Here is a 17,430-nt window from a genome sequence, read left to right as displayed (position 1 = left end):
TTTTCAGAACTTCCCATATCTCCAATTCTCAATAGCACTCAAGGTTCAATTCGTTATTCGTACTGTAAGGTTGAAGAGGCTGTAAAGTGGAAAGGAGAAGCAGTGTGCTCGATTGCAATACTATCAAAAATCAGCCGTGGCGAGGAGTTTCAGTTTGCATTTGCTAATTGCTTCATTATTTGGAACCATGGAGGAGTGCCAAAGGTGCAGTGTGAAGTACGACACATGACTTTAACGCTTAAAGATACAACAACATTTCAATGGTTGATTGCATGGATGATTACAAGAGGGATCGACATTCAACAAACGTTCCTCTTGACTCCAGTCTTGAGGACAAGACTGTTTGAAGGGGTGGGTAATGATAGAGCATAGTCTAGTCCATAGCAGGAATATTCTAGAAGGGGTGAGGTATATGGGATAAGGATATTTCGGGTATAAGATGTTAGTACATGTGTCTAGGGTATGAGGGATTAGTACATAAGGAAGGGTTAGGGAAGGGAGAAAAGGAGAGAGGTTTTACATTGTAGTTTGGCTGCTCATTGCTGTGGCTCTACCTAGTAGAGAGGGAGGTTTCTCCTGGGGGATTAGAACATCCGTTCTATCCATTGTTTATCATTGTTTATCTTCTCTATATCAATATATATCAGCATTTCTCTTTTCTATTTTCATTTTGGTATTTGAATTCCTATCAATAAACATATGGAAAATTTCCTTGATTTATCCGTAGAAGAGTATGAAACAAATTAGTTCGACAGGCCAGATATGTGCACCAACAAAGAAATCAGACATGTTATATTTGACTAGTTGGCCTGAGATGTCACCTTAAAGGACTTCATTTTACGCTAAACATTTGCCCATTCACCCCTGTGCTTCACACTCGTCCACCCATGAAGAACCAACATTAACATCAACCCTTGCTCATATTTGGCGTGACGTCACTAACAAGTGCTTTCCCGCTATTAACTTTCTTTTGAGTTGCACGAATAGGTGGAGAGCCAACTTGATTTTCAACTACGGAAGTGTGCAACACAATCTTTTTGTCATTCGGTGTGTCCACACAAATTTCACTATTAGTGGCTAGGTGATTTTGGGAAATCACAAGGGAAGGCCGAGAGGGAGGAGAAACAACCTGTTCACTTATAGTGTAGATTCGAAATCATCGTTAGTGTCACCGGAGGGAACAAGCGAGGAAGATGACGGTGGATGGAAATACGGTGTATTTTCAAAGAATGTGACATATGCAGACACAAGATAATGCTCCAATGATGGAGAGTAACATCGATATCCTTTCTAGAATCGAGAATAGCCCAACAAGACGCACTTAACAGATTTGGGATCAAGTTTTGATATTTGGGAAAGCATATCCTGAATGAAGCAAGTTCATCCGAAGATTCAAGGTGCAAGAGAAAACACAGCCTGAGAAGGAAGCAGAAGCAACAGAACAGTGTATGAGATTTGACCCTTAAGGGCAGCACAAGGCATACAGTTGTTGAGATAACTAGTGGAAAATGTATCTACCAAAAAGACTTTAAGAGCCTGAATTTGAAGCATTATAGCTCGGGTGACTTCTAACAAATGTCGATTCTTACATTTAGGCACCCCATTTTGTTGACGGGTGACAACACACGATGTTTGATAAATACTCTTTGGCATTGTCACTTCGCAAAATGCAAATATTCTTATTAAATTGGTTCATAATTTCAGCATAAAAGTAACAAAAGATAGTCAATAAATCAGAACGATGTTTTAAAAGATAAAGTTGTGTTACTCTAGAAAAATCATCCACAAAGGTCACAAAATATCGATAATCAAGTTTAGACACAACAAGAGAAGGAACCCACACATTTTTTGAACTAAATCGAAAACAGACTCAACACGATTATTTATTCTAAGGGATTATGGTACCCAATGATGTTTAGCAAACTGACAAGCTTCACGTTCCAAATTAGATTCCCGCTGAAGACTAGGACACATTTTCTGCAACACAGGAAGAGACGACATCGTTGTGAACTAAATCGAAAAGTCAAGAACATACACGTCATTCACCAGATTCCCTCTACTAATAATTAAGAGCTTTGATGAGTTGACTAACAGATAATGAATAAAAAGGAAATTGAGACAAACACAAAACAAAGGATAAGGAAGTTTTGGAGGTTGGATGAGCTGTTCCATGTCAATTACAGGAGTCGTAGCCCCATTGGCTAAAGTAACAGATGATAGATTGGTAGAGGCATGAAAAGAAGAAAGAATACCGGTGTTGCCTGTAGCACCAGAATCAATAACCCAACTACGGGGCGATGTGGAGGGGCAAGCAACATGATTTCTTGTGTCAGTCAAAGCAGTGGTAGACTGAGGAACACCATGATGTTGCTGAAGACGAGCATATTCATCAACTGAAATTGTGATAGTTGGAGCATAAGATTGGGGAATGGTAGGATACCATCACGACCAAATTTGCAAATTTTCTTCGAACCATTTTGCCCAGGGCGATCATGCAGCTTCCAACAATACTTCTTCATATAACCTTCACCTCCACAGTGATGGCATATCCTAGGATTTTAAGATGTACGGTTACGAGTGAAATTTTGAGGACCTCCCTTAACCCCTTGCCATTGTCTCTTGAGACACCATATCAGAGGAAGAAGAGATCAGAGAAAGAGGGAAGAAGCCTTATATACATCAACATTACACTTTAGTTCTTATTTATACACACCTAATTACACACACCGATGCTACTGATAAGGAGACAGGATAAGGGAACTCATGCTGGGCACTCTATACTAGGACTGACAGTTGAAATACATTCTGTTCCGTAACAAAAGATAAGGCACATTTTCCCCAAACAAGCTATGCTACTTCCTCATTTGGCATGATAATATGGTAAAATCCACGTCGAAGGGAAAGCAGTTTCCAATCCATGCTACGATCCCAAATTCCATTAAGCTTCTTTTTCAAATCTGCATGCCACCACGGAGTTTCCCCTTTAGCTATAGTGATACGGCCAATAACGGAGAACTTACAGTGTTCAACCCTCTGGTTGTAAAGTTTATGAGAAATCTTTATCGTAGTGAATTCTCCTACATCCGCTATCAAAGGTTTTTCAGTTGTGGAAGATGGAGGAGTATCATTATGTTTGTTATCGCCAAGGAGAATATCTGCGGAAGAGCTTCAATCCTTAGAAACATTGATGTTGCCTTGTTTCGTAGGATCAAGATTGTCGGGACCAGGTGGCGGTGGAGTCCGATGAGCAAAGAGGGAAGCCTGCCTTAGGTAATCCATGGTGCAAAGCAAGACTTATGGCGCAAGGAAGAGAAGCCCTAGCAGAGCATCTCTCCGTCTATATAGAAAAATTAAACATACATTCTTATAATTTGAAAAATTTATAGATATCCATATATTTTATTAATTACATGTTTCCCCCTCGTTTCCATATCCCATATGTCTTACACATCGTTTTTTTTGGTTTTAGTTTCCGTTTCTGTTTCATGTAACATAGCATGAAATCCATTTTTACAGAGCTTTCATGTAGGATCTTGAATGTCTATTCTAGATTTGTGCAGCAACTCTATAGGTTCTTGATAACATTTTTCCTGAATAAACTTAAGACAAATAAAGCAATTTTTGGAACTGAAATGCATTAGTCAACATGCCATATTGTCGTCTCCAAGAACTTCCTGATATCAACTAATCTGGTGCACTATATCCGTCCACATCCAAAGATAACATTTTCGAGATGGCTTGAAGGGACTTTACTGTTGATAGTGCTCCCTTTTGTGCCAATCCCTATTATTTTGGTTTCTATTTGTGTGGCTAATGGTGGCATTTATCTAATATATGGCAGCATTTGTTTTACAATGGAGTGTTGTTTTTGACTGCTATATGTTGTTTGAAAGTGGGTAACTGGCACTTGATAGGCACTATTTTTTTTTCTGATGAAAATGGATATATTAATTGGACTTTAATGTATGTAGGTATACAGATGCTGCAGCTTTGTTATTGAGATTAGGTGTAGGAGCTGATAAATGCAATGCCATTAACAGCCAGTGCAAGGTGTGAAAGTCATCAATCAATCTTTAATTATTCTTTTTCAATAGCTCATTTGAGGTTCTAGTCTTTCTGTCTTGTATAGTATTCTTCGTCTTCTATTCTTACTCTTATGTATCTTAACTTCTTGTGTATCTCCTTTTCGCATTTATACATATTGTTTATCACATATCAATGTTTTCTGTATCTTTGTTCTTTTCAGGCATATCTTAGTGCAATTATAGTGTATCTTTATGCTGATGATTTCAAGCAAGCAGAAAAGTGCTATAATGACTGTTCACAGTAAGTAAATTTTTCTTATGGGATCTCCCAACATAAATGTGCTCATTTAGTATTGTTTAATTAATATCATGGAGGATATGTTTGGAGCACAGCTACTAGCTAACATCTTGTTGGAATAATATTCGTCTTCCATACTTCTATGGATGCTAAGCTTGTTCTGTTGTCACTAAATAACTAAAAATTTCAGTCCATACTAATTCCATTGTTAAGCATAATGTATTAAGTGAAATGAATTATGACTGATAATAGATGTATGTGATTTTTCTTCTGTGTTGATTTATTATGTCTGTGTAACAATATTTTAGAACATTTATTCTACACTTAGGTTGATCTTGAAGAATGTATGATATGGTAACATCATACTACCCCTGCAAAATGGAGGATTCATGGAGTATTTGTTTCTGTTACAGTATTAATTAGATATAGTTAGTAGTTGGCATTTAAGTAAGTAGTTGGGAATTAATTGTTGTTTGTATATATATATATACTTGTAATACCTTTGAGTTAAATAAGAAAACACTTTCAAATAACCCTTGTGTGGTTACATGGTATCAGAGCCAAGCATTTTGGCTTAGGAAGTTGTTTCTCTGAGTTTGAACGGTAAACGACGGTCCGGGTTGGAAGTCGTTTTTTCAAACACCTCCGTTCATCTCACCGCCCCCTCCATTGGATTCCTCTGCCGCCGATCTGTCGGGTCGCACAACTCCGGCAACCAGAAAGGCCGCGCGTAGGGCTCACGCGCCGCCTTTGATTCCGACGTGCCGCCCACTTGCCGGCGCGTGAGGGCGCGTGGCTGCTCCGTTCCCCGCCGTTTTTCTTCTCCCTGCCTTGCCTCTGTATCTCCGGCCCGTCTGTGTGGTTAGTTTCTCGTTGTGGCAACTCCGGTCAGTCTCCTTCTTTGTGGTTGCTCCGGCTTGTGTTCGGGTTGACTCATATTTCTGATCTGATTTTTCTTTTCAATTGAGGTTGCTATATTTGCTCTACTTTTATCTTGGTCCTCTTATTTGAATTTTTGGTGGTAATTGTCATTTGCTTGGATTGAGAATGAGTGAGGAAAGGGGTAAGAAAGTCATGACTGAAATTACTATTGGTACCACTCGAATTACGAACAGAAAATTGACTGGAGTTAAGGATTACACTCAGTGAAAACGTACTATTACTCTGTACATTAATAGTGTTGATTTGGGGGATCATTTGAGTAATAATCCTCCACCTAGAGATGATCAGGGAAGTAGGAAGAAATGGATGATGGTAGACTATAAACTGTTTAATCTGATTCAGGGAATACTTAGAGTCTATGTATGCTAGTAAACAAGACTTGACTCATGTTCATGACTTGTTGTCTTCATATTATCGTCCTTAGAGAAAGGGTCGCACCTTCTTTCAGTATTATAATGAATGTAAGCAGATTTGTGAGGAGAAGCGGACTCGATTTCCTATGACAGCCGATGTTAAGCAGATGCAAGAGGATGATGATCGTATATTTGTTCTTGGATTTCTTGAGGGTCTTGGTCCTGAATTTGAAATAGCACGCAGCCAGATATTGACCAGTGGGACACTTCCCTCCTTTGCTGACCTCTATGGTCGACTTCTTCCTGTGTGTAAGGATATTGAAAAAACGTCTGATGTGATGTCTCAAGAGACAATGGCTCTGGTGAGCAATGCGACACATGGAGTTCAAAGTGGTCCTCAGAATTCGACTACTCACCGTATCTCTCAAAGTGGTCCTCAGTTATGCCATCATTGCGGTAAAGGACATATTAAGAAGAACTGTTGGAAGCTACATGGTCGGCCTCAGAAAAGTAACAATCGGAAGTTTGCTCACATTGCTGCTGGTGATGGTATCCTACCGTCCCCTCAATCTTCGTCTTCTACTCCTACTGTCACTATCTCTGTTGATGAATATGCTCGACTTCAGCAACTGTCTCTTGATCATGGTGCCTCCCAGTCCGCCACTACTGCTTTGGCTAATACAGGTAATCGGGCTGCTTGTCTCTCCACCTCATCCCGTAGTTGGGTTATTGATTCTGGTGCTACCGATCACATGACTGGTAACACAAGTATTCTTTCTTCTTTTGATTCTAATGCCAATCTGCCATCTGTTACTTTAGCTAATGGAGCCACCGCTCCTGTAAATGGTCATGGAACTGCTCATCCTACCTTCAAAATCTCTTTATCCTCTGTTTTATGTCTTTCTCAATTTCCTTTTAATCTGTTATCTGTTAGTCAACTCACTAAAGCCCTTAATTGTTGTGTTGTTTTCTTCCCAAATTATTGCCTTTTTCAGGATCTTGGGACGAAACAGAATATTGGTAGAGGGAAACTGGTGAATGGGTTGTATGTTCTTGACTCCACTGAAGCGGTGCCAAGACCAATTGCCTGTACAAGCTCCTCTCTGTTGCAGCTTCATTGTCAGTTTGGTCATCCATCTCTTCCTGTCTTGCAGAAAATGTGTCCGAGTCTTCCAAGGAACTCTATTTTGGAGTGTGAAGCATTTCAGTTTGCTAAGCACCATCGAGTCCCATATTCTCCTCGAATAAATAAACATGTTGAGTCTGTCTTTAATTTAGTTTACACTGATGCGTGGGGTCCTTGTCCTATTGTTTCTAAACTTGGTTATCGTTATTTTGTGACTTTTGTGGATGATTTTTCTCGAGTTACATGGCTTTATCATTTGAAGCGCTGTTCAGATTTATTTACTGTTTTTTTGTGCTTTTCATGCTGAGATTAAAACTCAATTTAATAAAAATATCTGTATTTTGCGAAGTGACAATGCCAAAGAATACTTATCCAGTACTTTTCAGTCATACCTTCTACAACATGGTATTCTTCATCAAACGTCATGTGTTGTTACACCACAACAGAATGGTGTAGCTGAAAGGAAGAATCACCATTTACTTGAAGTCACCCGGGCTATCATGTTCCAAATGCAAGTCCCGAAAGTGTTTTGGGCAGATGCTGTTTCCACTGCCTGTTACCTCATCAATCGTATGCCGTCCGCTGTTCTTCAGGGTCAGATTCCATACTCTATCCTGTTTCCTTCTCAATCTTTATTTTCTCTTGCCCCTCGTATTTTTGGGTGTACTTGTTTTGTACACGATATTCGTTCTCAAGTCTCCAAACTTGACCCCAAATATCTCAAGTGTGTCTTTTTGGGATATTCTCGAAGTCAAAAAGGGTACCGTTGTTACTCTCCATCCTTGGGGCGCTATCTTGTGTCGGCCAATGTCACGTTCTTTGAGAATACGTCTTTCTTCCGTCCATCTTCCCCTTCACCCTCTTTTCCTGCTGATACTGATGATGATTTTTTGATCTATACTGTAAGTGAACTGGTTGTCCCTCGTCCTATTCGTCACGTTTATTCTAGGCGTGTGCAGCCTGCGGTTACGACACCTGCTCGAGGACCAGTCACCAATGATACCTCATCTGTTTCGGCTCCAGATCCTACACCTTCATCTGAACCCAGTCTTGATCTCCCTATTGCTCTTCGGAAAGGTACAAGGTCTTGCACTTACCCTATCTCCTCCTTTGTTTCTTATAATGCCTTATCACCCCCTTCCAAGTGTTTTGTAGCTACCTTAGATTCCATTGCAGTTCCAAAATCCATTTCAGAGGCTATGAATCATCCTGATTGGCTAGTGGCAATGAAAGAAGAACCGAAGGCACTCGAACAAAATCACACTTGGGACCTTGTGGACTTACCAAAAGATCGGAAGAAAATTGGTGCTCGGTGGATCTGGACTGTTAAGATGAATCCTGATGGTATTGTTGCTCGAGTGAAGGCTCGCTTGGTTGCTAAAGGCTATGCCCAGACTTATGGTCTTGATTATTTCGATACTTTCTCTCCTGTTGCCAAACTCACTTCTGTCCGTCTGTTCATTTCTTTAGCTGCCACTTACAATTGGGAGCTTCATCAACTGGACGTTAAAAATACTTTCTTGCACGGTGACCTGAATGAAGAGGTTTATATGGAGCAACCTCCTGGCTTTGAAAGATGCAGGTCTAATTGAGGGAAAGACTTGTGATGCTCCAATGGTGCCCAATGTGAAGTTGAAGTCTGATGATGGTGACTTACTCAAAGAACCAGAGAAATACAGGAGAATTGTGGGCAAACTGAATTATCTCACAATTACTCGTCCTGACATTTCATTTCCTGTGAGTGTGGTAAGTCAATTCATGTCCTCACCTAGGACAACGCATTGGGATGCTGTTACTCACATCCTGAGGTATCTAAAGGGAGCTCCTGGACGAGGCTTGTTATATCAAAATCATGGACATCACATCGCAGAAGGCTTCACCGATGCAGACTATGCTGGAGATTTGTCAGACAGACGCTCTACTATTGGGTACTGTGTATTTGTTGGGGGAAATCTAGTTTCATGGAAGAGTAAGAAGCAAAGTGTAGTTTCTAGATCCAGTGCAGAATCTGAATACCGAGCTATGACACAGTCTACGTGTGAACTTGTGTGGTTACGTCGTCTACTTGGCGAAATTGGGTTTGACCAGATAAAACCAATGAAGTTATATTGTGATAATAAAGCAGCTATCTATATTGCAAATAACTATGTGTTTAATGAAAGAACAAAGCATATAGAAGTTGACTGGCATTTTACTCGAGAGAAGTTGGAGGATGGTACAATCACAACTCCACATGTCAGAACCGGAAGTCAATTAGCAAATGTGTTCACCAAGGCTTTATCAGGAACTCGAGTCAATTATATTTGTAACAAGCTGGGCATGATAAATATCTATGCTCCAGCTTGAGGGGGAGTGTTACAGTATTAATTAGATATAGTTAGTAGTTGGCATTTAAGTAAGTAGTTGGGAATTAATTGTTGTTTGTATATATATATACACTTGTAATACCTTGGAGTTAAATAAGAAAACACTTTCAAATAACCCTTGTGTGGTTACAGTTTCAATTCATCATGTTGTCAAGGAATCTCCGTTGATTAGTTTACGTATATGGCTTATCTAGAGCTTCTTTCTATTGGCTGGAATGTGTGTGGGTGACATGGGGGTGGCTAAGGATTTTGACCAAAGGGTTAAAGACTGATATAGTTTTCTTGGTTTCGAATACTGTCTTTTGCTGCTCCTTCAGGAGGCCATCATCTCAATAAACCTCTTTTCTTCATCAAAATCTTGTTCTAAAAACGGTTTATAATTTTACAGTGTATATTCACCTTCCAACTAAAGCTCACTCAATGACATTGTCAAGAGGCTTTTGGTTATTTCTCTCTTTTGTAGTGGTTTCTCTCTCTCTCTCTCTCTCAAATTAGCTAGAGTAAGTTTGACAGATAGGCTGGGTATCATGGGATCACAGAGAATCAAATAAGAAGTCTAAGTTTAACAATGGGAATTGATCTCATCTATCACAATAAGCTACAAATTTTAATTTCTTGTGTCTTTTTTGGGGGTATCAACTGTTCCCTTTGTATATTTTTGCAGAGTATATTTTGGAATTTATGTGATTTCGAATCAATTTGTCTAGTGCATTTGATAATCAATCTTGGCGAGCAAAAACAGCTGGGGATAAAGGATGATTTTTAGGGTCATTTTTGTGGGTGATAAAATAATTTGTATTATTGAACAATACAAAAAAAGAAACTGCAAAAGTTCTTATTTACTTTTCCCTTTGTCCAGAAAGATAGTCTAGTTTCAGGCTTCACATCGTTTAAAAAAATTATAGTTATTATGGTTTAAGGACAAATTTTACATATAGTTTTCCTTAGGTAAAAAGCATAATCAAGCCCTTGAACTTTATTTGTTTTAAAGATTGAGTCCCTGATCAATTATTTTTCCACATTGAGTCCTTGATCATTGATTTTGTTATGGATTTGGCCCTTATTTAACTTTTCCGTCGAGTTTGGGTGGCACGCATCGTTAGGGTGATTCGGCTTAATGTAGGTTCTTCCAAACTTGATCTTCTTCTCTCCCATTTTGTGATTTTCAGAATTAGAATCGCCAAATCGATCTTTTCCTCTCCCAAACTCGACGGAAAAGTTAAATAAAGGTCAAATCCATAACAAAATCAATGATCAAGGGCTCAATGTGGAAAAATAATTGATCAGGGACTTGATCCTTAAAACAGGTGAAGTTCAGGGGCTTAATTATGTTTTTTTTCCTTTTCCTTATATCCCTACTTAAATTTGATAATTATAGGCCAATTTAGGTTCCAAGTAGATATTATAAATTTCTTCCATATTTTGCAAATAACAGTGTACGTTGTAGTTGGATATACTGAGGGGAAAAGAAAAAGGAAAAACTGAAAAGGAAAGTGGACTATAATTCGGGACGGACTAAAGTAGGAATATGGACTATCTTTTTAGGACAGAGGTAGTATTTCACACACTATTTTTCTTGTTTTGGTTTCTAGAGACAGTTTTGAAGGAAATCTGGGAGTGCAGGACATAACGCCCTTCCATAATTACAGACGAGTGTATCAATTGAGCTAAAATACAAGATCACTCATTGGTGTTGTGATCAAGTCTCATGTATTTCTTCTGCTAGGTTTCAATTTATGTACCGATTGGAATTAGCTTTTCCTTTTAGGAAGTTTTTCTACTCTAAATATTGAATTGTCACTAGTCCTGATTTGGTTTTTTCCAGCAAATATGTCCAAAGTCCATTCTTCCTCCTGATATGTGATGATACTTACATTGTAATAAAATTCATAATTAATACGGCCGTATATAGATCTTTGTTCTTTATCTATTGTGCATCATTAATTTAAAAAGTTGGCGAGGGTTCTTTTTTTCATGATATCTGAAACAATCAGCCGTTTTATGATCACTTTTTTTTTAATCACGAATGCAGAGTTTAGTACTATTAGTTTATTCATTTACCTTATCTTCTTTAGTGATTAAAATACTGTTCTTGGCTCTTTCCAGGGTTGATGCGTTTTTGTGCAGTGATCAGAATCGATGTGCTAGTAAACTGTTTGCTGCTTATATAGAAGGTGATATTGAAGAGATCAGGCGTCTTGCTCAGTCTAGCACTGTTAAACATCTTGACAATGTCGTAAGTGTTTTATTTATTCTGACGCTATTTGCTTTAAATGCACATACCAATCTTGTTAATAATGACAAATTTGTTTCTGAAATGCACTCATTTTCAAGGGCTTGGACTTCTACAGTATCTAGAAGCGGTTGGTTTATCTAATACTCTCACCGCCCCCACAAATATAAGCACATTATTTTTCACATATTGTCTGAGCAATAAATTTTATTTTATATTTTCCTAACTACCCTTTTACTAATAGGTATATAATTAATTTAGAGCGCATAAATATTTAAAATACATTCAGTGATTTACATGGACAAAAAACATCAGGAGCTGTATTTTAAATGGATGTTGATGCATCAAACTACGCAGATCGGTAATAGTAAACAAGTTTGGATGTTTAACATGGGTAAATAATTTATTAGTCCCCACTTGTTTACTAACATACTGTTTAGTTCCCATATTTTGAAAAACACATTATACGGTTCCAATCTTTTGTCAATATTAACTCTTTCGTCCTTTTGTCTATTTTTTTTAGATTTTTAACCGATAGTACGATACAAAATGACCATGTTACTATGTTATTTTCCGTCTGTCTGTTTATGTCAATTATAATGGTTAAAAATCTAAAAAAAAAAAAATAGACAGAAGGACTAAAGGGTTAATATTGACAAAAAATAGGGACCTTATGATGTGTTTTTCAAAATAAGGAGACTAAACAATGTGTCAGGTAAAAAAGAGGGGGGACTAATAAATTATTTACCCTTAACATTATCTATCCCTTGAAAGTTGAAAAATACATTTTTGATCTTTTCATAGCTACTACTCAAAAATTAAATTTTTAATTACCCTAAATGTTGTAGTGATTTTAAGCCATTAAAATTAAGAGTATAATAGTAAATTAACAAATTACAGTTAATTTAAAAACAGAGTAGTGCCTGTTTTATGAGATTTTCAGAAGTTGACTTTGTGCCTATATTCGTTGACAAAGGTAGTACGTAAATTATAAAACAACTTATATTCCTAGGTAAAACACATGGTAACTTGATAGTTATTTTTTATTTCTCCAGAACTCCTGCAAAGTACCACCCTGAATGATATCGTCTTAAGAAGATTTTGTCACATTTGAACCATATTTCTCTGCTCTTAATAGCAGGAGATTTTAATGGCATAAGCTAAGCATTGTTGTGCACAATCATCAAATGGATAACTAGTTATCAAAACAATCATATATTGATATAGATACCCATTTCATGAAAGTGTTTCTTGGAAAAGTTGACGTATTCTTATATGAGAACTGAACTCTTATTCTTGATCATTAACACGACTATATTCTGCCTGCTCAAGCATTCTCCAAGATCTCTGCAAATCATAATCTACACTGCAAGAGCAGCATTGAACTTTCCAACTCGAAAGACATACATTTTATGAGTGTGTAAGTGCATACGTGGTAGCAAACCGCTAGACACAGTAGCTAGCTGTGTATATGCAGCTGCCTACGCCATTTAACTGGTATTCCCCATCATTGCAGAGTATTGATTCATACGAATATACTGTCATTGAATATACATGAATTGACCAGATAAGTTCAACTCTATTAGAGAAGGCCGGAGCACGTGTCAGTCCTATTGAGTATATGATATCTCAGGCTGCAGAAACTTTCGTAGTGAGCAGGCACTAGGTAGGGAGCTAAGCTTCTAAAGGAACTTTCACATGTTTGCGAGTGCTCAACTTCTTTTGCAGTACATTAGAGGTAGTCCCTCCTTGCAAAGTAGATAATAAAGGGGGAGGGTCTGATTGAGTGTGTTCTTATTCAAACCTGACTCTGCAAATCTTGATTATAAGAGTCTGAATATGTTGTGACTTTCTGAGAACTTGGTTGCAGATAATTAAGCTTGCAAGAAAACTACCGACTGGAGATGTTAGTGCACTGAAGGCTGCTGCTTCTAACGACCAAGAAGAACCACTTGACGAGCACGATCTCACATAGTATATTTCTTTCTGTGGGTGTCTGATAATAGTTTTACAACATTGGGTGGGTTTTGGCTTCGCAAATTAAATTATGAATGTACAAAAGCATATACTATAATGATAATTCACCGGTTATTTTCTCATTTTGAGCTTCAAAGGGTTGTTTGTATTCATATCTGCATTTCTTTGTAATATACAGTGAGTTGTGTTCGGCCCATTATGTAGTTTTCGTGAGTAGCTTGTATGGATTATCAGTCGGTCACCTTCAGGATAAAACAACTTAATCAAACATTGCGAATGCATTTTGATTTGCAAGATTCAGAATTATTCAATATTTCTGGTTCAATATCCCTGAAATGTTTTGATACAACCTTTTTATTTAAAAACATTGAGGAAAAAATCGGAGAAAATTAAGGGAGAAAAGTTTGGGGTAGTTGTAGGAAATGTAGAAGATAATGATTGTGCCCATGGACTAATTCAAAGCTATTTAAATTATAGTTCAATAAAATAATCAATACAAATATATTTATTTAATTAAAATATATATTTTTTTTCATAAATATAAGTGGTCCACACCACACACCTAATCTAGTTGGACGACACTAGGGGCGAGCAGAACCGAACCGAAAACTCAAAGACTGAAAAAACCGAATCAAAATGGACTAAATTATATTTTGGGTTGGTTTGATCCTAATTTTTAAGCTAGTTTGGTTTTCGGTCCGGTTTGGTTTGGTCTAAAATCGAACAAAACCAAATAGAAATACAATATATACTATTTTTAGTTTTAAGGTTTTAAATTGATTAACTAATTATATATAAAGAAGAAAAACCAATTAAACAGGTTTCTTCTCTCTTAACTAATTATATATACAAAAGAAAAAACTAATTATATGATTATTGTTTTTATATAATTGTTTAGTTAGTAAAGACACAAGTAGAAGTAGGTATTTATTGCTTTATTTGGTCCAAACATTTACCAAATCGGATTGGTGACCAGACCAAACCATCATTTGGTTTGGTTTAGGTAATTTGGTTTGGTCTAATTTGATTTGGTTCGGTTTTTAGATAGAATCGGATTATGCTCACCCTTAGACGACATGCTTGTGTTTATGTGGTGGTCAAGTGAATCAAGCTTGTGCTTGTGTGGTGGTCAAGGTGCATCAAGCATCTTGTAAATTCACCTTTATACAACTAAGTACCTCATAAGGCACATCCCATGTGTGAGGACATTATATATAAACCTTTTTAACAAGTTAGCTTTTTTCAATGTGTGATACAAAATGGGCTTTAAACATTTATCTTTTCTTTTAAAATTCACAACTTAATGGCCAAGTCTAACAGTCCACAACTTGAATTTTTAAAGATGTTTTTAGGCTTAATACCCTCAGTCCTCTTAACTTGTCTATTTTTTCACATAGCACCCTGTATTTAGTGGCCAGCCTTTCAGCCCCTAAACTCAATAACATTTGTAGCCTCTTGTTTTGAGATCTTGATAAAAAAAAAACTGCTGCGTGAATAACACACGATTCAACTCTCTTTCATTTGTTGAATTTTTTTGACATGTTAACAAAATGGAACAAAAAGACGAAAATACTTTCAACTCTTAACAAACTGAAGAGTTCTCTTCCCTCATCGCTTTCCTCTTTTTCGCTTGCGATTCACATTCCTCATGTATACCAGAAATCTGAGTATCAAACCTCAAGAAACTTGATTATCTTCTCTTTGTTCATTATCTTGTATCTTTAATGATCGTTTGTTGTTTTATATTCAGTCCGAATCGAAAGGAAACAACCCATGCATGATTGGAGATTTCTAGGGTTTGAATATCGCGATTAACAAAAAAATTTATGGTTTCAGAAGACCAGTGCATGCAAGCTTGATTTCATCACACTTGTAGTTGAGGTTAGTGTTCTATTAGAGTTCTACGCTGGCCCAACAGTTTCTCATTCATATTGACATGTTCTATAAGAGGCATACAGATGGAGTACATTTGAGGTGCCTAGATGAAAGAGTGGCAGAGGAAGCAATGGAGGCGATGCACTCGAGGATCTGCAGGGCCCATATGGAAGGAATGGTTATGGTAAAGAAGATCTTGAGAGAGGGATTCTACTGGCTAACAATGGAGAAGGATTGCTATGAATATGCCAAGAAGTGTCACGATTGCCAGATACACGACGATTACAATCACTTGCCGACCACAAAACTATATATATTGGCTCCTATCCGACCCTTTGCAGGTTGGGAGACATCATTGGCGAAGTCAGACCTAATGCATCAAATGGACATAAGTTCATTGTAGTAGCCATTGACTATTTCACCAAGTGGGTGGAGGCTGAATCGTTTAGCAAATTGGGGGCTAAGCACATGAGAAGGTTCATTGAGAAGTTCATTATCACGAGATTCAGGGCCCCTCATCATGTGGTTACAGGCATGGAGTTCAGTTTCAATGAGAGGTGAAAAATCTCTTCCAGGAGTATGGCTTCGAACACCGAAGGTCATCTCCGTATCGTCCCCAAGCCAATGGAGCGGTTAGAAGCAGCAAATAAGAATCTGAAAAGAATTCTTGTTAAGACTACCAACTCTCGCAAAAATTGGCATGAACAACTGCCATTTACACTATGGGCCTAGCGCACCACGATCAGAACTTCAACCGGAGCAACTCCGTTCTCTTTAGTCTATAGGGCAGAGGCAGTACTACCCATCGAGATAGAAAAGTGGTTGTTGAGAAATACACTGGAGGCTGGGATACCTGAAGTAGAGTGGGCCAGAAAGAGGTATGATCAGTTAACATTGATCGACAAAAAAAAGGATGGTGGCGCTGTATTATGTACAACTATAACAAAGGAGAATAACACGAGCCTTCATAAAGAAGGTGAAGTTCAGCCCTATAAAAGAAGGTAACTTGGTCTTAAAACAGAACCGAATGACTCACACAAATCCCATAGACAAGTTTCAACCAGATTGGGAAGGGCCATTTGTGGTCAAAAAGATCTTTAGCAAAGGGGCGGTGAGATTGACAATGATAAACGGTAATGAGTTCTCAGAGTCGACCAATCTGGACAGACTCAATAAGTACTTATCGTGAAAAGAAAAAAATAGCAAAATAAATAATCCCGATAGGTTGAAAAGCTATAAAGGGCGACCTATGCAACAAGGGACATCCCAACGAGTGAAAACCCCATGGGATGCTCATTTAAAAATTTTAGGATAAAAAGTGAGAGGTAGAAGAATAGTCAAGATTCGAAAACCTCAAAAGGGCGGGTCTCAATGATAATGGTTGTATTTTGAGCAATTCAAAGGATTAATGTATAATTGGCTGAGTATTTCTATTGATTGTAGCTAAATGAGGCGTTAATATATCAAATGAGAATGATTGGAATCTTTAGAATCAATTGATATGCATATTTAGACAATCACGAGTTATATATCCTTTACACCTAAATACATACATAAACCGCGAATTTCTATACAAAAATAATCATGAGTTATATATCCTTTACACCTAAATACATACATAAACCACAAATTTCTATACATACATAAACCCGCAAGTCTCCACTTTAACTAAATACACAAACCACCATTTCTATTTCATCTAAATACCTATGCAAAATACAATTCATACCCTATGTAAAAGCTACAAGAAAACTAGAATCATACACACAAGTCAGAATGGCCACAAAGGCGTAAAATCCTCCAGGTGCCCTAGAGGAGCATAGTCATCGATAGGTAGATGATGGGATCGCTCCTAAGCTAAGGACTCCTCCAAACCCCGACACCTCTCCTTTATAACTCGGTGTCGCTCCTCCATCTCACTCTGATAGTGCCCCATCTGAGCTGTAGCCTCCCTCTGGACATGCTCTCGCTGGAGCTCCATCTCCCTCTGAAATTGCTCCAAATAACTTTCCCGCTCTTAGTCGTGTTGCTGACTATCACACTGCAAAATGAAACAAGGGGGTTCGGAAAGAGCAAGCAAGCATACATAGTGAACAAGCAAAAGGATCACGATGGAATAATATGAGGAAAATAAAATAAGATCTCACGTGCTTGTACATTACATAAATATGCATTTCACTACACCTAAATAAATATACACAGACAGGTACTCACATATCGGTCGGTGTGGCTCAC

At 37.8% G+C, this 17,430-nt stretch overlaps 1 protein-coding gene across 12 annotated transcripts in view; it reads left to right on the top strand.

Annotated features, from left to right (window-relative positions):
• The window catches only part of LOC136201300 (gamma-soluble NSF attachment protein), a 28,455-nt gene extending 14,824 nt beyond the window's left edge, over positions 1-13,631 (top strand). Inside the window, exons 6-10 of one of the 12 annotated variants that reach the window (XR_010673782.1) lie at positions 3,972-4,050; positions 4,247-4,326; positions 11,217-11,346; positions 12,911-13,081; positions 13,214-13,631. Coding sequence is in view for 7 of the 12 variants with exons in the window: in XM_065991936.1 (XP_065848008.1) it covers positions 3,972-4,050; positions 4,247-4,326; positions 11,217-11,346; positions 12,687-12,763; positions 12,860-12,914 (421 nt within the window). In the remaining 5 variants the exon portion in view is untranslated. The other 11 variants (XR_010673791.1, XR_010673783.1, XR_010673792.1 and 8 more) reach the window with 11 other exon arrangements.
• The last annotated feature ends 3,799 nt before the right edge of the window (positions 13,632-17,430 follow it).

This window comes from Euphorbia lathyris, chromosome 1, assembly GCF_963576675.1.
Source record: "Euphorbia lathyris chromosome 1, ddEupLath1.1, whole genome shotgun sequence".
NCBI lineage: Eukaryota > Viridiplantae > Streptophyta > Magnoliopsida > Malpighiales > Euphorbiaceae > Euphorbia > Euphorbia lathyris.
This window is presented reverse-complemented; position numbering and strand designations above follow the sequence as displayed.